Source organism: Diabrotica virgifera, chromosome 8, assembly GCF_917563875.1.
Source record: "Diabrotica virgifera virgifera chromosome 8, PGI_DIABVI_V3a".
NCBI lineage: Eukaryota > Metazoa > Arthropoda > Insecta > Coleoptera > Chrysomelidae > Diabrotica > Diabrotica virgifera.
In genome coordinates, this window is record NC_065450.1 from 215,927,816 (window position 1) to 215,949,010 (window position 21,195).

The 21,195-nt window shown below is 33.6% G+C and overlaps 1 protein-coding gene across 1 annotated transcript in view; it reads left to right on the plus strand.

Annotated features, from left to right (window-relative positions):
• Positions 1-21,195, plus strand: part of LOC114329427 (DNA topoisomerase 3-alpha) — a 42,767-nt gene that overhangs the window by 1,829 nt on the left and 19,743 nt on the right. The window contains exons 2-8 of the mRNA XM_028278525.2: positions 7,187-7,396; positions 10,865-11,117; positions 13,937-14,107; positions 15,462-15,637; positions 17,355-17,600; positions 17,756-18,040; positions 20,067-20,257. Of these exons, the coding sequence (XP_028134326.2) occupies positions 7,187-7,396; positions 10,865-11,117; positions 13,937-14,107; positions 15,462-15,637; positions 17,355-17,600; positions 17,756-18,040; positions 20,067-20,257 (1,532 nt within the window). The remainder of the gene's footprint in view (positions 1-7,186; positions 7,397-10,864; positions 11,118-13,936; positions 14,108-15,461; positions 15,638-17,354; positions 17,601-17,755; positions 18,041-20,066; positions 20,258-21,195) is intronic.

Below are 21,195 nucleotides of genomic sequence, written 5' to 3' on the forward strand. Positions count from 1 at the left end.
TCAATAGATGGCGCTATATTCGAAAAAAAAATATTTACGAATTATATAATATATCTATGAATATAATCTGTACAATTTATAAGACTATACAAATCAAAGAAAATACCATTTTATAAATGCAATAAACACAATTGATTTGTTTTTATGCCAAATTGCAAATAAAATGTGACAACTGTCAGATTTAACTAAAATGTCACTAAAATGTATATTATCACGGACTTACCTTTTTTTCTATCATTTGTGACGCACTGAAAAATGCTCATGAAAAGAAGCATATTTGGTCTTGATCAATGAGAGCTACTCTTTCCACCTCTTGTAAGGTTTTAGGTGGCAAACACTGTCATAGTCTTCTGCCAATTATGTCCCACAAATGTTACAGTTCGTACAACATGAGATCTTGCATTATCGAGCATTAGGAAAAAATTGTTAGCAGTATAAGGAGCCAATAGCATGGTAGTTACTCCTTCACTGTGTAAGGTCACTACTTGAAAACACTCATCACAGCTCAAATTCCTTGTAGCGCATTCCATTTCCACCAAACAACAACAAAAATTACAGACTCAATTGAAACTTTTAACAATCTACTAATTTTCACAACAAACCAGACACATTTTGACTGTTAACTTTAGGCTACTTTAGGCTTGTTTATTAAACTAAGCAGAAAATGAGGATATTTATATTAATGTAAAACGTGGCTATTCTGAATTCGCTCTACTGAGATTTACTTTGACACATTCGGAATAGGAAACATACAACACAAAAATTCCTATTGTTCAAGCAATCTATATAGTGTAATAGGTAAGATTTGTAGCTTTCTTTGGGTTGTTCTTCTTTAATATTAGGCCGGCAGCTGGTGTTTTCTGGTAATTAAATATATATATATATAGTTTAGCTCTCCAGGCCTAGAAGGCCCATGGCTTGGTTTACTATTCCTTTCCAATCTCTCCTATTTGCTGCTTTATTTTTCCAATTTGTGATTTTCAGTTCTTCTATGTCTTTTTCAACATCTTTCTTCCATCTGGTTTTCGGTCTACCTTTCTTCTTCTTTCCTCCTATTCCTCCCGTTAGTATTTTTTTGGGAAGTCTCGTGTTTGGCATCCTTTGGATATGTCCCAACCATCTCAGTCTTTGTGATTTTACGATCCCTACTATGTTTGGTTCACCATACATCCTCTCCAATTCCACATTTGGTCTTCTTATCCACATTCCATTCCATATCTTTCCGCCAAATATTTTTCTTAGGACTTTTCTTTCCCATACTTTAAGCATGACTTGCTCGGATTTGTTCATCGTCCATGTTTCACTGGCATACAAGACTATAGGTCTTATCACTGTCTTGTATATTCTTATCTTAGCCCCTCTAGATATGTTCTTATTTCTCAATAAGTTGTTTAGAGCAAAGATACAACGATTACCAGCCATAATTCTCGCTTGGATTTCTTCTTTTATATTTGGTCTCCTAGTGAATGTCGCTCCTAGATATTGGAATCTCTCTACTTCCTCGAATTTATATATTTTTGCCTCTGTGTTTATTGTCAGGTATTGTCCTTGTGTGTATTCTCGTTTTGTCCATTCCATATATTTAGTCTTTTCTTCGTTTATGTATATCCCTTTCTTTCTTCCTATCGCCTCTAGTCTTTTTAGTATTTCTTGTAATTCTTGTTTGCTTCTGGCTATCATTACTATGTCATCAGCGAATGCCAAGCATTGGTGTTTTCGTTGGTATACAAGTCCTGTCCTGTTAATTTCGGCTTCTCTGATGACTATTTCAAGAAGGATACTAAACAACAGTGATGACAGTGGGTCTCCTTGTCGTACCCCTTCACCGACCCTAAACTTATCTGTTTCCTTTCCATTTATTTTAACCCTGTTCTCTGTTTCTCTGAGTGTAACTTTTACCATCTTTATTAATTTTTTACTAATTCCAATTTCACATAGTGCTTTGTATATTTCTTTTCGCTTAACTCTGTCAAAAGCTTGTTTAAAGTCAATGAATAGGGCCATTGTAGATTTTCCGTATTCGTAGCTTTCCGCTTGTATCTCACGCAGCAGGAAAATTTGATCCACCGTGCTGCGTCCTCTTCTGAATCCACATTGATATTCTCCTATGTCATTATCTATCTTTTGTGTTATCTTGTCTTTTATATGTACTGCAAGTATTTTATATGCAACGTTTAGTAGGGCTACTCCCCTGTAATTATGGCATAAACTTTTGTCGCCTTTTTTGTGAATTGGACACAGTGTGGCTTCAGTCCATTCTTTTGGTATGTGTTCTTGTTCCCAAATTTCTTTTATCAGCTTTTCCAAATGCTTAATTAGTACTGGTCCTCCATATTTAAACATTTCAGCTGTTATTTCATCCTTACCTGGGCTCTTGTTTTTCTTTAGTTTTTCTATTATTTCTTTTATTTCTTTTTCATTAGGCGGTCTTTCCTGCATTTCTTCTTGATCAATATTTTCATTCGGTCCTTCTTCTTCTTCTTCTGCATATTCTGTTGTGGGAATTTCATTTAGAAGCTCTTCGAAGTATTCTCTCCATCTGCTCAGTATTTCTTCGTCGCTTACTAAATTCCTTCCATTTTTGCTTTTGTAGTGTACAGGTTTTCTTTGGAACCCCTTTTTCTCATTTTTTACTCCTTGATATAAGTTCCTGACTTCTCCATTTTTATAGTTTTCTTCTATGCATTTCAATTTATCTTCGTTGTACTTTCTTTTCTTTACTCTTATGATTCTTTTAGTTCGTTTTCTTTGTTCGTTGTATTGTATCTCCATCTCTGGTGTTTTCACTTGCATCATTTTGAGTCTTAACTTATTTCTTTCATCCAGTTCTATTTTACATTCTTCATCAAACCATTCTTTGAATCCATCTTTTATATTTCTATTACTGACTTGCGCTGCTTTGGTCATACATACTTTTATTTGCGTCCATTTTTGTTCGATGTTTTCATTTTCTGCAATATTTTCCAGTTCTCTAGTGACTAGTCTTTCATATTTACTTTGTTCTTCTTCTGACAGTAGTCTAATAGGTTTAGTTACTTTGTACCTTTTTTTCTGTTGATTTCTAAGAACTGGTATAACCTGTTTAAGTTGTATTCCGACTATAAAGTGATCTGTGTCTGCATCCGGTCCTCTATATGTTCTTATGCTCTTTATACATTTTTCCATGTCTTTTTCGATGAGCACATGATCTATTTGATTTATGGTTTTTCCATCTGGTGATCTCCATGTTCCTTGATATATTCTTTTGTGTTGAAAGTACGTGCTCATAACGATCATGTTTTTTTCTTTTGCAAAATCTATTAAGAGGTGACCATTTTCATTCGTTGTTTCATGCAGACTATATTTTCCTATGGTGGGTGTGTATATTTCTTCTTTTCCTATTTTGGCATTAGCATCACCTAGTACTATTTTTATATCGTATTTGGGAATATTTTCGAATACTGTATCTATTTGACTGTAGAAGTCTTCCTTTATCTCTATGTTTTTCTCTTCAGTCGGTGCATGTATGTTTATAAATGTTATTTTTTGGTATTTTCCTCTTATTCTTAGTATGCATATTCTCTCTGAAATTGGTTTAAAGTCAACGATTAGATCTTTCAGCTTTTTGTTTACTACAAATCCTGTGCCTAACATTCTATTTTCGCCTCCGCTATTGAAAAATAAATAGTCATTTATTTCCATTGAGTTTTGGCCTAGTTGTTTCGTTTCTTGTAGTGCTACTATTTCGAATTTATATTTTTTACATTCATCTACTAGGTGTTTCAGTTTTCCTTCTTCGTATGTGGTAATTAAATATGTAGTTAAAAATATTTATTTATACTTAGGTAAATACCGTTAAAGCAGGACATAATATTGTATGTGTTAAAATTAATTTTAATAACATTTAACCTCACAGGGACCTCCCTCTTACTGCATGCTTGCATTAATAACTAATGTAGAATAGCTTTTATAATTAATCTTGTTATTGTAGAATTACTGATACCAAAAGAACTTTATAAAAACACAGTTAGATCTAAAATTACTTTAGGTATACAGTTCAAAACTTTTAAAATTCAGCACAAAATGCAAGCATGTCCTCGCTCTTTTTTTATTAAAAATACAAAATCTAAAAATATTTTTTTAACCGAGTTTTTTCATTAGTACACTTATGCTTGGAAAATGAATTGCATAACACAACAATTAAAATACTGATACACTTAACTCATTTTCTCCTTCTTCCGTATTTTCTTCGTCACTATCATCGCCCAATTCAATAATAAATTTATTTCCACCATTAATGTGGAAGTGCCCAATCTTCTTATAATTGGGACCGTGCAAGTTCGGCAAAGCGACCTCTATTTCTACGCTCTGTACTTTTATTCGCACTTTTAATTATATTGGCCAATTATATTAGTCCTGGTTGCTGGATAATTGTCAAGACCATAGTCCAAAAAAATAATAAGAAGAAAAAATAAGATGCAGGTTATGTTTAGCAAACGTAAACAATTGTATGTAGTAAATAAAATCAGTTATTAAAATGCAGTACTGCAAGCAAAATACAATTAATTAAATTTACCTTTATATAATAATTGCATATCATATCAATATTGTCGAGCAATATATAATTTTTCTGCGTCAATGAGAGAAGGTATGAAATATACGTCAATTTGACAATTTCAATTGACAATATGAATTATTTAAGATAGTTGCAATATTTCTCCGCGACTCGCGCACGGTCGTTTCTCGTTTCCCTTTCCAAGTACTTGCACACCGCGAATATTCTTCCACTTTGATCACTTTGGCGATTCTTTTCTGCCAGTCTACTTTGGTAATATTGGCTACTTCTTTTTTAATTATCTCAATTACCTTTTTGTCAAATTTAGGAAATTTATTTGAACGCCTTATACTTGGTTTTAATTGTCCCCACATTAACTCAATAGGATTGAAAACACAAAAGTAGGGGGGAAGTCTCAATATAGTGTGTCCATGCTTTTCGGCAATACTCTCTAGAGCGTATAACTTTCTAAATTGCTTCGTGTGTAGAACTTCAATAAGTTGTTTTTTTGTGTAAAAATCTTCGAAATACAAATCATTTTCCATTAAAAAATTTTGCAGGTCAGCTTTCTTTGAAGACATATTTGGTATTTTAGTGAGCTGTCGGGAATGATAGGAAGCGTTGTCAAGCACTATTACGCTGTTTTTCTCCAAGTTTGGGATCAGCGAGTTTTCAAACCAATCTTCAAAAATGTCAGCTTCCATATTCTTGTGGTAGTCAACGTTACAATCTTCAATTTTCTTCCCACATAATTTTAAAGCATTCGGAACCCATCCCTCACTTCCTCCACAATGTACAATAATTAGTCGCGAGCCTTTATTTGCAGGCATTTCTGGTATGCACATGCTTGAACCATCTGTCCATCCTTTCTTTACTGTATCGTGGGTATCATACCAAGTTTCATCTAAATATTAAATTCTCCTATTTTCTTGCCTATATTTAGTAATTTCTTCTAGGTACATATTACGTCTGTTGACTATTCTTTGGCTTTCCATAATTGCTTGACATTTATTTATTTTTTTGAACTTAAAGCCCATTTTTTTTATCCAATTTTGAAGAGTTTTCTCACAGCAGTTCATATTTTGACCGTTGTTTCCAATTTCTTTCTTATTATTTCTATTGTAGGTATTTCATTGCTTTTGTAGCAGTCGTATATTGTGGTTTTCAATAGTTTTACAAGTGAAGGATTTAAAGGTCTTGAAAATTTGTAGTCACATCGTTTCTTGCGATGATAGGGTTCATTTTTAACTATTTTATATACAGTAGAAAGTGGAATTTCTGTTAAATCAGAGGTGGCTTGTGCCAATAGTGTTTCATCGAAGCCGAATTTCGTACGTAGATTTTTGTATACATTCAAACATACTTGCTGTGTTTCTGCATTTAAATGCATTCGAATCTTCTTTACGAGCTCTTTTTTTTTAGTAATTACATTTACACTAGCACTGGCAATTTCTACAATATCAGCATTATCGTACGCGATATTTACATTATCCCACGGGCGCCACATCACTATTCACATTAATTAAATTACAATAATCAACACTTGACACTCTCCAAACGAAATACTAAACCAATATTCAAAATAATTACAGCAAACAAAACACTCGTATCACTTAACACACGTACACTCCAGTACTAATACACTGCTAGGCTACCGAACTAAAACTAATGTTTTGCACGAAACTTGTGAATAGATATGCGGGAGGTCTGGCCGTAAAAACACAGATGCTTCAAAGGGCCGCTTCTTAAACGTTTGACCTAACATCTATATTTGAAGAATATCATATTTCACCGGCTTAAAGCTATTCTACAGTATTTTTTACTTGGACAATACCTCACACTATTGACTATTAACTGCTTAAATCAACTTATCTTTCATCAAAAAAAGAAGAATTATTAGAAATAATGGGAGTGTCTACTAATCTCATAAAATTTTGGGGAGTTTATTTCTACAAAATATTTTTATTTTGTACAATAAATAATTTTCTCATTTGCTATCAATACATTATAATGGTGTAAATAAATAATTATTGATTGGCGTAAGGTTTATGTTATTTTTATGTCTGTTTACTATTAATAGTATTGGCTATAAGCAGGTGCGTTGGTTGTGTAGTAATTTCCAGTCACTTCTGACAACTGAACTTCCCAAAAAAAGAAATTACTAACGTCAGTGTCAAAGTGAATATCGATAGAGCGAATTCAGTTTAGTTGTTAAAGTATGTAACTTTTTTATTATCCAACATAAGCAAATGAATCAAAAAACAAAATGTTAAGAAAACCTGAGGCTATAGTTAGGTTTTAATTTCAGTATTTTATAAATTCTAGAATATTTCACAGGGTATTGTAAACTTTGAGAAAAAAACCCAGTTTGATTAGTGCACCTGGTATACAATGACAATTAACAATTTACCTGTCTAGCAACAATATTATTACAGTGATATTGTTAAGGACTAGGGCTATAGCATATGAAAAAGATCACTTAAATCGGACATCAGGTTTAGGAAATTCGAGACATCAAAAATGACCAATTTTTAAGGTGGTGAATTAATTTCTTGGAGAAGTGTATAAACAAAAGTAAGTAATGCCATACTTATTGAATAACTTCACATAAAATTGTATATGCCTACCAATAAATATTTTTTGTTGTTAAAGAGAGAAGGTATATCCCCTTATAACAAGATATATGAATTTAATACAACAGTTCTTAACGAGCCTGCTTTCATGGTCATGACATCTGTTTCTGGCCACTTGCTAAATTATGCATTTACTGGAGCATACAAAAACTGGAGAGGGTGCAATCCCATTGCTTTATTTGATGCCCCCATTGTTAAAACATGTCCAGAGAATTATATAAAAGTTAAGGTAAATATAAATATATATTTATTTATACTTTTAATAATATAAATATTTTTATATTTATATTATTATATTATGTAAAATAATGCTGAATGTTATGTCAACATGTGTATTATTAAGTAAATCAGATTAATAGGTAAAATAAGAAAATAAACTTTGTTCTTATTATTTTTGTTTAAGAGAAGAGATAAAAATATTGAGAGATCGAAAGATAAAATGACAGTTTACAAAACAATAACAGTCAAACAAATATCGATGGTTACCTAAAAGGTAAAAGGTTGTACCCACAAATCAACTTTTTTCAGGAAGTAGGAAAACGTTTGATTTAACTCGGCATCTGACAGGTGAATTTTTTTGCCACTAACAGACAGGTGGGGTGTGACAACCCCAGCAACTGAAAGAGTTAAAGAATCTCAAAAAATATCTTTACTTTTAGTTGTGTGATATTTGGAACGTCAACATCTTGAAGCTTGTCAGGATAGTCACTATTTACACTAACATTGTCTATTTCTTCACTTATTTCCGAATCACTCTTGTAAATACGTTCGTCACTGTCTGCTTCATCCCATAAGGACTGAAGGCGTGCTTGTTTTGGTTCGTAATTTATTTTAGCTTAAACTCTTAAAAAATATGTTAAAATCTATAATATTATTCACTTATTTATACTTACTTATGTATATGAGTAAAACAAAATAAAAACAATTCTGCAAAATTCAACACGTATGATGTGACCACTTTCAATTAAAATGTATTTGCTGAAACTAAAGTCGACTAAAAACTATGTGTTATCGCATAGATTATAGATGAATATACTATAGAAATCTATCTAGCCGCTAGTGTCACTACATGAAAAATTTCCTTATGTTTTAAGCGCTTTAGTATTGTTGGGGTGTCCTACACCCCACCTGTCGGATGCCGTGTTAAGCAAATTTATGAGGAATTAGCCTAATAATTTTTTTTCAGTAATTGGTAGATCAATAGTTAGTGATTTCTAGATCAAAAGTTAGTAATTTGTAGATCAATAGTTGATCTATAAATTAATGGAAAAAATTATTAAGTTAATTCCTCATCAAATTACTGAATACTTCCTGAAAAATGTTCATTTGTGGGTTAACACCTTTTAGGTGTCGATATGTTTGCTTTGAAAATAACTATCCTCATACCAAGAGAGGAAGAATAAGTAAAAACATTTGAGAGATAGATAATAAGAATAGTGATAGGACCAAGCTGGAATACTTTGGTCCCATTATGAGATACCCTGAAAAATATAATATTTTACATGTAATCATTCAGGGAAAGACCCAAGGTAAATGTGGTTCTGGTAGAAGAAGAACATCATGGCTGAAAAATCTAAGGCAATGGTACAGAAAATCGACATTGTTCAGAGCTGCTGTCAATAAAGTCACTATAGTGAACTAGAAGAGGAAGAATAGGACCAAGGGTAGCAAACAAGGTTATGGGAAGAATGGATGGATAATGATCCAATAATTAGAGTAATAAAAGCATAAAGAGTCGTATCATATAGGCACATATTGAGAAGAGGACAAGAAAACATACTCATTCAAATAAAATAAAGATAATAGAGAGAACAGGTGTAAGAAGACATAAGAAAGAGAGAGCTAATGGGAAAGAAAATGAATGATAAAAAAAGAAAGGGCAGCAATAGTGGATTGTATGTTGTATGTATGAATTATACAGGGTGTAACAAAAATACAGGTCATAAATTAAACCATATATTCTGGGACCAAAAATAGTTCGAATGAACCTAACTTACCTCAGTACAAATATGCCCATAAAAAAAGTTACAGCCCTTTGAAGTTACAAAATGAAAATCGAATTTTTCGAATATATCGAAAACTATTAGAGATTTTTTATTGAAAATGGACATGTGGCATTCTTATGGCAGGAACATCTTAAAGGAAAATTATAGTGAAATTTGTGCACCCCATAAAAATTTTATGGGGGTTTTGTTCCCTTTAACCCCCCCCCAAACTTTTGTGTACGTTCCAATTAAATTATTATTGTGGTACCATTAGTTAAATTTAATATTTTTAAAACTTTTTTGCCTCTTAGTATTTTTTAGATAAAGCAGTTTTTATCGAGTTGCGGCTTCTTTTTTAATATGTTTACATAAAAAAATTATGGGGGTTTTGTTCCTTTAAACCCCCTAAATGTTTGTGTACGTTCCAATTAAACTATTACTGCAGTACGATTAGTTAGACACAGTGTTTTTAAAACTTTTTTGCCTCTTTATATTTTTTCCATAAAGCACCTTTTATCGAGATGTGGCTTCTTTTTTAATTTGGTTCAAAATATACCTAAAAAATGTAAATCATAAATAATTTTTCATATTATTACGAAGTCTCCATAATCTTTTCTGACTTTTCGAAAAAGTACTAAGAGGCAAAAAAGTTTTTGAAACATTGTGTTTAACTAATGGTACTACAATAATAATTAGACTGGAACGTACACAAAAGTTTGGGGGGGGGGGTTTAAAGGAACAAAACCCCCATAAATTTTTTATGGGGTGCACAATTTTAACTATAATTTTTTTCTAAGATTTTCTTGCCATAATAATGCCACATGTCAATTTTCAATAAAAAATCTATAATAGTTTTCGATTTATTGAAAAAAATCGATTTTTATTTTGTAACTTCAAAGGGCTGTAACTTTTTTTATGTGCGCATTTGTACTAAGGTAAGTTAGGTCCAATCGAACTATTTTTGGTCCTAGAATATGTGATTTAATTTATGACCTGTATTTTTGTTACACCCTGTATAGTGGTAATGAAACCACAACAGAAAAAAAGATGATTTAGAAAAGCCATGGAACACTAAGGTTTATATGTATGGGCCATTCCACGAACATACGCCTGTTTTGGATTACTTCGATAACGAATATTTTACTGTGCAACATAAGAAGTACGAAAGTAAATGGCGCTAATAATTATTCCAATAAACAACAATGTAATTTGCAAATTACTTTCGTTCTGCTTATTTTGCATAGTAAAATATTCGTTGTCGAAGTAATCCAAAACAGGCGTATGTTTGTGGAATAGGGTATATATGTATTATTATAAATTTAATATCTAGAGTACATCTAAATCTTCTTCTTGTAGTGCCTATCCGTTTCGGATGTTGGCAACCATCATGGCAATCTGTACTTTGCACACTGCTGCTCTGAAAAGATTTGTAGTGGTTGTGTTGAACCACGTAGATTTTTCAGCCACGAAATCGTTCGCCTTCTTGGTCCTCGCTTTCCCTCTACTTTTCCCTATAAGACCAGTTGCAGCAGTCCATATCTTTCACTGTTCCTCATGATGTGACCGAGGTATTCGATTTTGGCTGTTTTTATTCTGATTAACAGCTCTTTTTCTTTTTGCATTCTCAGCAAAACACCCATCTAAATAATATTAAATAATATTTGAAGCATATTGCATAATGTTCTTTTGATAAAACCATCTCTATTTTTAAGAAAACTTTAGAACGAGAAATAAGAAGTTGTGATGGTCTAATAATATGGACAGATTGTGATAGAGAAGGGGAAAATATAGGTTTTGAAATTATAAAGGTATGTACAGATGTCAAACCAAATCTCCGAATATACAGAGCTAAGTTTTCTGAAATTACTGGAGCCTCAGTTCATAGAGCATTACAAACTCTAGGCCAACCAAACAAGAATGTCAGTGATGCAGTTGATGTAAGGCAAGAGTTGGATTTAAGGACAGGTATGTATGTTTATGGTGGCTTATAGCTATTAAAATTTTTCTTTTGCTGCTGCCACATTGCCTTAGCTTCATCTATTTCTAGGTTTTTCACTTTTTCGTTTGTTGTTTTAGTTTCTATGTCCATTTGAGTAATGTCGCTATTATCATTCTATTTTAATTTTCAGTAGTAATTGCACGAGAGCTCTAAAATTATCGATTTGTTTCCCAAGTGACACTTTGACAGTTTTAATTTTAGGGAAGTGAAATTATGTAAAAGTGTCACGAGGGCAACAAGTCGATAATAATTTTAGAGATCGAGTGTAATTCGCTGAGATTATTTCATGAATAAAACTGTCTTTTTAAATCATTTTAACTAATATTTTATTGATATCTTCACCTGACTATTTGCTAAACCTGTTTCTTGGCGATCTCTGTGACAAGTTGTAAAACATTCATTGTCATTAATGTCACTGAATGTTCATTTTTGCGTAGTAACGAAGGGCGTCTGACGTAATACTTGACGACTGGATATTATCAAAAATTATCGCTGTAATTTTTATTTCTGTAGCTTTCTATGGTCAGAATCTCCTATGAATGAAATAATTAGGCTATTGATTATGTATTTTAGAAAGGAACTACAACGTTAACGGGGCTTTATTGTTTCATACCGTCAATGGACCATTGAATATGAAAAAGCCGCAGTGTGCTACCATTTAAAGATGTGCGTTTTTGAGAAAGGGGTGAATTAGTCCCTAGGCACAGGGCGAATTAGGGTGAGTTCTATGCACTTTTGGTACAAGCACGTCTACAGGAAAATTGTTCCAGGTTAAATTTACTATCGAAACATCATATTTTAAAGTCAAAAATATGTTTTTTTACAAAAGTATATTCAAAAGAAAAGCAAGAAAAAAACACGAAAAATAGCAATTTTGGTTTTTGCCCCATAACTTTTTTTACGGGAAAATAGGTATAGGTATTGCTTCAAAGAAAAAAACTTCCATCATTCCTCTTTAAAATGACGTTTGGTAGAAGTCTCTATGATTTATAGTTTCCCAAATATGATTTTTCAAAGTTAGTCACTCACAGCGATTTTGGCCCATTTTTCTTGTTACTTCTCAAACATTGTTCTGTAACTTTTTCTACGTAGCTTTAGGTATATGCAATGTTACATTTTTTAGTAGGAAGAAAAGTCAATTACCTTTAAATTGGTCTATTATAGAAAGCTGTATGACGATATTTAAGCAAGATATGGTGGTTCAAAGTTTTATACTTTTAATGATTATTGATACATTTTACGATTATTTTTAAATTTCTCATTATAACTTTTGTTATTCTATATTTAGGTATATACATTGTATAATAAAAAAAGAAAGCTTATTTTCTCTACTTTAAAATGGTTTATTGTAAAAAATACTAGGACTATTTTTAAACAAGATATGCTTTTTCAAAATGTGACATATACACATGCAACATGCAATAGTTTCTACTAAGTTGGAACCATATGGAAAACTTTTTTATTATTAACTTTATGAAAAAATTATTCTTTATAAAATTTTCTGCTTAGTCTAAAACCTAAGATCCAATCATCAGATATAAAATTTTATCAATAGTGTACCGAGTATGTTAAAAAATATGAATATCGATCAAGAGTAAAGTACCTTTGTATGACACAATATTGAAAAGTATTATTAAGGAAAGTTATTTGGAATTAAAAGTTATGTTATAATATGCAATTGTATTATTCTAATTCAAAAAAATAAAAAATTAATTTTTTTCTCAAATTACGGATACCCTCGGATGTCCTACGGAATCTTGGTTAAAAATAGTCTTAGAATTTTTTGCAATACACCATTTTAAAGTAAAGAAAATAAGCTTTTTTCCACAATGTATATACCTAAATGTACAAGAAAAAAAGTCATAATGAGAAATTTAAAAAATAATCATTAAAAATATCAAAAATCATTAAAAGTATAAAATCTTGAAAAATCATAACTTGCTTAAAAAGAGCCATACAACTTTATACAATAATGGAAAAAATGGCCCAAAAATGCTGTGAGCGGCGTACTTTGAAACATCCTCTTTCGAAAACTATATATCCTAGAGACTTCATTTTAAAGAGGAAGGATGGAAGTTATTTTTCGCTGAAGCAATGCCTATACCTATATCCTATATCCCCGTGGAAAAAAGTTATAGGGCAAAAAATCAAATTGCCTTCTTTCGTGTTTTTTTCTTGCTTTTCTTTTGAATATATTTTTGTAAAAACAAATATTTTTGACTCTCAAATGTGATATTTCGATAGCAAATTTAACTTGTAACAATTTTTCTGTAGACGTGTTTGTACCAAAAGTGCATAGAACTCACCCTATTTCACCCTGTGCCTAGGGACTAATTCACCCCTTTCTCAAAAACGCACCCATTTAAATGGTAGCACTCCGCGGTTTTTTCAAATATTGAATATCCATTGACCATATGAGACAATAAAATCCCGTTAACGTCGTAGTTCCTTTTAGCTCTCTTATTTTGAACATAAACAATAGCCTAAATCCTAATACATAGAATGTTTTTAGATTTTTCTGACGCTTCTTTTTGTAAACTGTTTAAAAAAAATGAAGGGATCTGTTATTAGCTATGATGTAATCTTATACATACAATCAATAATAGAAACTTGATTTGCATAAATATGTAATGATATACGCATGCTAAGAGATGTAGTATGTCTATTAAAAAATTGATTTTGGGTCCATTCAAAAAGAAAAAGCCATTGGTCTAATTTAATATAGATTTTTGCAGTATTATGTGACTAGAGGATTTGCTACATTTGAAGAACTTTTAACTTGTAGGTGCCGCTTTTACCAGATTACAGACTTTAAGACTTCAAAAAGTATTTCCACAGAAGCTGGCTGATAAACTGATCAGTTATGGATCATGTCAGTTTCCGACACTAGGATTTGTTGTTGAAAGGTATCAAGCAATTGAAGATTTTATTGCTGAACCATTTTGGAGGATAAAAAGTGAGTTACACACAACGAACTGTCAATACTGATGGAATAGGCATAAAGCGAATTTAATGCGGCCAGGATGAGATAGCGTAGGCAGGGAAGGATGGAAGATAATCGTCATCTTTCGTAAACAAAAAAATTGATAGTGGTAGTCAGGGTGGCCAGATTGGGGTATTTCCCCACAATTATGGAGTAATTTGAAAGCATCTAGGGGAATTTTTTAACCCTCGTAAAGAGGTGCTTATATTCTTACGTAAACAACGGTGCGGGGTGCATTTGCACCCCATCTGTATATCAATTTTTTTATATGTGAACGTCGTGGAAATTGATATGAAATATAATTAGGACTTCTTTATTATAGTATGAAACATAATTTTACAAACAAAGTACCCATTTCTTCTTAAAAAAAATTATTATCGTTGCAAGATAAACACATGAAATTTTTCACAGAGTGAGCAACACAAAGTTTTTACACATAATACAGTTAAGTCGGGACTTTCGGTCTTTTTTCTCTGACATAAGTAACACCGACCTTGTCCTGTAGCTCTGTTAGCTCCAAGTGGAACACCAAAAACGTCCAATTCAGATATGAAATTTTCATTATTTGCACAATACAGTCATTTTTCCAAAAAATCACGTAAACGTAAAGCCTTTTAGATGCTGCAATGGGTGTAATGTGTTTAGAATTGGATTTAATGCGAATAAAGAAATGGACAAAAATCAAAAAAATTTAATTAAAAAGATAGGTGAGAAAATCGAGGTCTGGGGTGCAGCTGCACCCCGCACCGCCTTACGAGGGTTAAGCAGACATGGTTGGGGCATTTTGGGGGGGGGGGGCAATTATGGGAGATTTTAAGAAGTCATGGTAAATTAAATTTGCGAATATACATAGAGCTGTATATTACACTCTCACATAATCGAAGACGATAGGACCTATTAATTATTTCCAGGGCCCTCTGTTGATAAGTAGTATAATTTTAGTTTACTGTTCTCTACATTTGACTACTGATTTATTAAAATGCTTCACAAATTTAAATTTGAGGGATTTGAGCTTCAATTTGAGGGAATTTCAGTTTCTAAGTGGGGGATTTATAAAATCACATCTGGCAACTCTGGTGGTAGTTGTAGCAAATTTCCCCTGACATTCTCTGTCTCTCTCTAGGACCTCTCTCTTGTATGTTGGCCGCAATCTCGCTTCACTGTTTGAATGGGACGGGGCCATTCCATCAGTATTGACAGTTCGTTGGTTAGACACCGTCAATAGTTAATGTCAATTTAGTTTTATTACTTGCAACTCAATCTTTTTTTGTGATGGTGTATAGCTTGTTTTTTGGTTATTTATCGGTATTATTTTTGTTTTTGTTAGTGTCTCATACTGTTGGTGATATTACCAGTGATTTCAACTGGAAAAGAGATCGTTTATTTGATAAAAATGCTTGCGAAGCTATATTAGATATTTGCAAAGAAAATCCTGTGGCCACTGTAGAGAATGTTGAAGGTAAAGAGAAAAGTAAATGGAGACCACTACCTTTGGACACTGTTGTAAGTTTGAATGTTGTTTAATTTTATAATTTTTAGAATTTAAAAAAATTTTATTATTAATTTTTTATTGGGACTAATAGACTTCTCTCAGTTTTGTTGCATTAATCTCTTCTATGATAATTTGGTAAACATTTTTTTGTGGTAGCTCACATACTATCTACACAATAATATACAGGGTGTCCCGAAAAGATTGGTCATAAATTATACCACAGATTCTGGGGGTCAAAAATAGGTTGATTGAATCTAACTTACCGTAGTACAAACGTGACCATAAAAAAATTACAGCCGTTTGAAGTTACAAAACGAAAATCAATTTTTTCCAATATATCGAAAACTATTAGAGATTTTTTATTGAAAATGGACATGTGGCATTCTTATGGCAGGAACATATTAAAAAATTACACTGAAATTTGTGCAGCCCATAAAAATTTTATGGGAGTTTTGTTCCCTTAAACCCCTCCAAACTTTGGTGTACGTTCCAATTAAATTAATATTATGCTACCATTTGCTGAACACAATGTTATTAAAACTTTTTTGCCTCTTAGTACTTTCTCGAAAAGCCAGTTTTTATCGAGATATTGTCAATAATTGTCAAATCCACCACATAATATTTGTATATGGTTAAGTACCATTATAGAGACCTGGTAATAATAAGAAAATTTATTTATAATTTACATTTTTAGGTATATTTTAAACCATATTAAACAATAAGCCACATGTCGATAAAAGGTGCCCTATCGAAAAAATACTAAGAGGCAAAAAAGTTTAAAAAACAATGTGTTTAGCTAATGGTACCGCAATAATAGTTTAATTGGAACGTACGCAAACATTTGGGGGGTTTAAAAAACAAAACCCCCATACAATTTTTATGTAAACATATTAAAAAAGAAGCCGCATCTCGATAAAAACTGGCTTATAGAAAAAATACAAAGAGGCAAAAAAGTTTTAAAAATATTGAGTTTAACTAATGGTACCACAATAATAATTTAATTGGAACGTACACAAAAGTTTGGGTGGGTTTAAGGGAACAAAACCCCATAACATTTTTATGGGGTTTACAAATTTCACTGTTGTTTTTTTTTAAGATGTTCCTCTCATAGAATGCCACATGTCCATTTTCAATAAAAAATAAATATCTTTCAATAAGAAAAAGAGTTTCCGATATTATAAAAAAAATCGTTTTTCATTTTGTAACTTCAAAGGGCTGTAACTTTTTTTGTGTGCACTATTGTATATAGGTAAGTGAGGTTCAATCAACCTATTTTTGACCCCACAATCTGTGGTATAATTTATGACCAAACTTTTCGGGACACCCTGTATATCGTGAACTGAATATGATGTAAAGAATAATTCAAAGAAAACCTGTAACCTAATCTATTGTAGCGGACTTACAGTTAAAATAAAACTCTCGGTTTGTTTATACGAATTAATTTATACAAGTTACAGACGAATTTATTTTATAAACTAACCCTATTTACAAAGTTCGTTCCTTATTGAATACAAAATACCAGACATTTTCTTGAACGTTCCAGAAAAACGGAACCGCCCATCACTAGTAATTCGTGGCCTTGACTGTCGATCATTCACGAGAAATCGTTTCCTCACTTGTTGGGTGAGTCATTGTTGCAGATGTCTCCTACGTGACGGGCTGTCGAGACGGAATCTGATATTTGCGGTCGGTAATTCGTCACACTATTATTTGTATTACCTCTTTTAGGAAATGGAGAAAAACGTTTCAAGAAAGCTAAAAATCAATGCCAAAGATACCATGCAAATAGCAGAACGACTGTACACTCAAGGTTTTATAAGCTATCCACGTACAGAAACTAACATTTTCCCGAAAGAATTGAATCTCGGCAGTTTGGTACAGCAGCAATTACATGATAATAGATGGGGTACCTTTGCTCAGAGGATCATTGACGAAGGTGGGCCACATCCAAGGCAAGGCAGAAAATCAGATCAGGTAGGTAATTGTTTTCGATTCTTCAGCTTCAGTTCAAAATTTGCTGATCTCATGCACACAAAAATTTTTGGAACAAAAACAGCAACAGCTTTCATTGATACATAGAGAGTTTATGGATTTGGTAAATAATTTATATGATCTTTCTTTTATTTTAGGCTCATCCTCCCATACACCCCACGAAATACACTAACACCTTGCAAGGAAATGATCTACGACTGTATGAGTACATAGTACGACATTTTTTAGCATGTGTGCATAAAGACGCTAAAGGATTCGAAACAACGGTCAGTGTTGATCTCGCACAGGAAAAATTCACAGCTAAAGGACTGATAATATTGGAAAAGAATTATTTGGAAGTATATGTTTATGAACGATGGAATGCCAAGGAGATTAATAACTATAGAGTAGGAGATACTTTTACTCCAACTGTTTTAGATATTGTAAGTAGTGAAATACTTGAATTAAAAGATTTGTTAAATGGGAATTTAGGTTCGTGTGCCTTACGTAGTCACGTTTGTTCAGTAATCTTGAGCTGTGGAGTCACTAGTGTATGTTATTCTTATTCTTACTTAATTCTGTTACTCAAGTCGATGTTGCCGATATTGTCAAAACCTGGTGGTTTTTGTTTGATGCAGGGTAAGCTGCCATTTTGTTGTTTCATCCATTTCTAGTCCATGTGGTCGTTAAATTGAACTCATTTTCCACAGCAATCTTTGCTGTTTTTATTGGCGGTCGTCTGGAGCGTAGACGGTTACCATTGGTAGCGTCTATATCTTGATGATTGGCATGCTCTCGTTATCAATTTATATTTCTGTACTCACTAGTGAGTGAGTGTATGCGTCGTAGTTTAGGTGATGGAATGTGGCTCAGCACTGGGAACCATTGTGTAGGGATGGACTTGATATTGCCAGCAATCATTCTCTGTGATGGTACACGACAACCCTCATGGAATTTTCCTAATTCCTTTGTTATAAAAATAAGGTCATAATATTATAATTGCAATTTGTATAATTTATTACGACAGTAGCAAAGTTCAAAGTATTGAACTCATTTGAAAGACTGCAAAGAAAGCACACGTCATTCTTACTACACTTATAGTACCTCACCATATATGGTAATACATATTGCCAATGTTTTTAACTATAACAGATATACATAAATAGGAAAGTCGTGTACCTGATACGATGTTGTAGTTGTTACACTCTCACGCGCGTAATCAGGGGATCTAGTTACCGGAGCAATGGGTTATCCCCGACCTATCTCAAGTTCTACGTATATTAATTGTACATTTAATTATATCACTAATAAAGTTTCTGGAAAAAGTTTAAGTTTGTTTGTTCGGGGTAGTGTCTTCATCTTGCAACCCCCAACTTCACATCTCATTGTATTGTTCAATTGGGCATCTACTTAGTGTATATGTGGGCTGTTAAGTCAGGCTGAAGAGCTGTACTCCGCGGTTGTAAAGACAAGGCCCAGGGCAGATGATCGCAAGGTGGAAGCCGATGCTCCCTATGTTGTACCGCACAGCTTCTGGATGATGTTGTTTCTGGATTTAAGTTTTTCCGCTGTTTTTATGAGATGTTCCTTGAAGGATAGGGTTCTGTCAAGAGTCACCCCAAGTATTGTAGGCGAGTATGGTGTTCTCGAATTTGATGTTGAGTATTCTTCCTGCAAGCTTGTTATTTAGGTGGAAACTTGAAACCTCTGTTTTCGTAACGTTTGGTTGGAGCCTCCATTTACGGAAGTACTTTCCCACTGTGTGTAAGTCCGCCATGAGGATTTATTCTTTTTCTTCAAATGACTTGTACCTTGTTGCAAGGACCCAGCCATCGGCGTAATCAAACTTCCTTGATCTGGTTTCTGGTATATCAGCGATGTACAGGCTAAAGAGAAGAGGAGCTATACAGGCTAAAGAGATAAGGTTTCTCTAGTTACGATATGGACAATTGTTAATGAAACACCCTGTATATATGTACGGAGGAGCTTGTATCATGCCTTCTCTCCAGTCTGTATCGTAGGCCGCTGTTTGGTCTATGAATGCGGCTGCAGTTTAAGTTTTCTCTGGAACCTGCCTCAATAAATGTGGTAAGTGAAAGAACCTGATCTGTGCAGCTTATTTTTTGTCGGAAACCTGCCTGATCAACTGGTATTGTGTAGTCGCCGATAGTAGGGCTATTGGTATGTAGTTCTTAGGGTTGTTATCATTTGGTTTCCTTGGTTTTAATGTGGCAATGACCTTCGAGCGTTTGAGTTCATCTGGTATGGTACCGGTCTTCATAATGTCTGTGAAAAAGTGGGCCATCCATTCTCTCGCATATTTGCCGCCGTTAGTTAAGAATTCGGGATGAATATTGTCAAAACCTGGGGCTTTACATCCTTGAGAGCAATAGTGACTTATTCGAAAGTGAAAGGGCGGGAGTATTCGGTTTCTCTAGATTGGAATTTTAAAGTTTGTTGTTAATGTAGGTCGAGAGCTCTACTTCTCCTCCAAAGCTGCTCACCGAAGCTGACTTAATAGCTCTTATGGAAAAACACGGAATTGGCACGGACGCTACTCATGCGGAACATATAGAGAAGATCAAATCTCGAGAGTACGTAGGCTTACATGACAATATGTACTTTGTGCCTGGAACTCTTGGTATGGGTCTTGTAGAAGGGTAAGTGTTTTTATTTATGTTTAAACATTTTTTCCTTTCCAGTTCGGTTGACTTCGTCAACGACCTTTTTACGCTGTCAAGGTACAACCAACTCCTTGGGATTTCCCTAACTAGGTTTAACACTTGAAAACTAATCGAAAATTTCTAATTCTAATCTAAATCTAATTTCAAGTATAATATTTGCAATTACAAACACAATAATTCTCTCCTATTGAGCCTCTTAAAGCCAAAGTGACGTAAACATTTTTTTTAAGTTTGAAAATAAGAGTTTATTAGAGGCAACCGCATTGCTGACCAGGTAGCTAGGAAGGCAGCAGGCCTAAGACTCTTAGGAACCGTTGATCTTTTTGGCTGGTCAACTGCAACAAACGCGGACATTGCCAAATGTCACTCCCACACGCAAACCGTGAAAAGATGGGAAAAAAGGCCAGGATGTAGACTTGCCAAGGTAACAATAAGGAACCTTGGGAAGTCAGCATCAGAAAAGTACTTGAGAATGACCAGGAAAAACCTACGCTTGACAGTTGGTTTTTTAACTGGCCATTGTCAACTAAGGAAACACCTCCACACACTGGGGCTAGTAGACACACTTATGTGCAGGAAGTGTGAAGGAGATGACGAAACTATCAAGCATATCCTATATGAATGTCCGGAGTTATTGTCAATACGAGAGTATGGGTTCGATGAACCTTGCAATGACATGACGCCAGATCGGGCGATGGGCCAGTCGACCAGAGACGACCGTAGGAGTATCCGAGTTGACGCATCCCCTCTTCATACTACCGCTGGGCGAAACCGAAGTAGAGGGCATCGAGAGCATATTTAAGACGAGCCAGGAGAATGAGACAATCAGTTGTTGCTAACGTATTGAATTAGCAGTAGCTGGATGGCAAAGATGCGGCGTTCTTTGAGCCGGTACTTTGCCTAGGTGGGCGCCT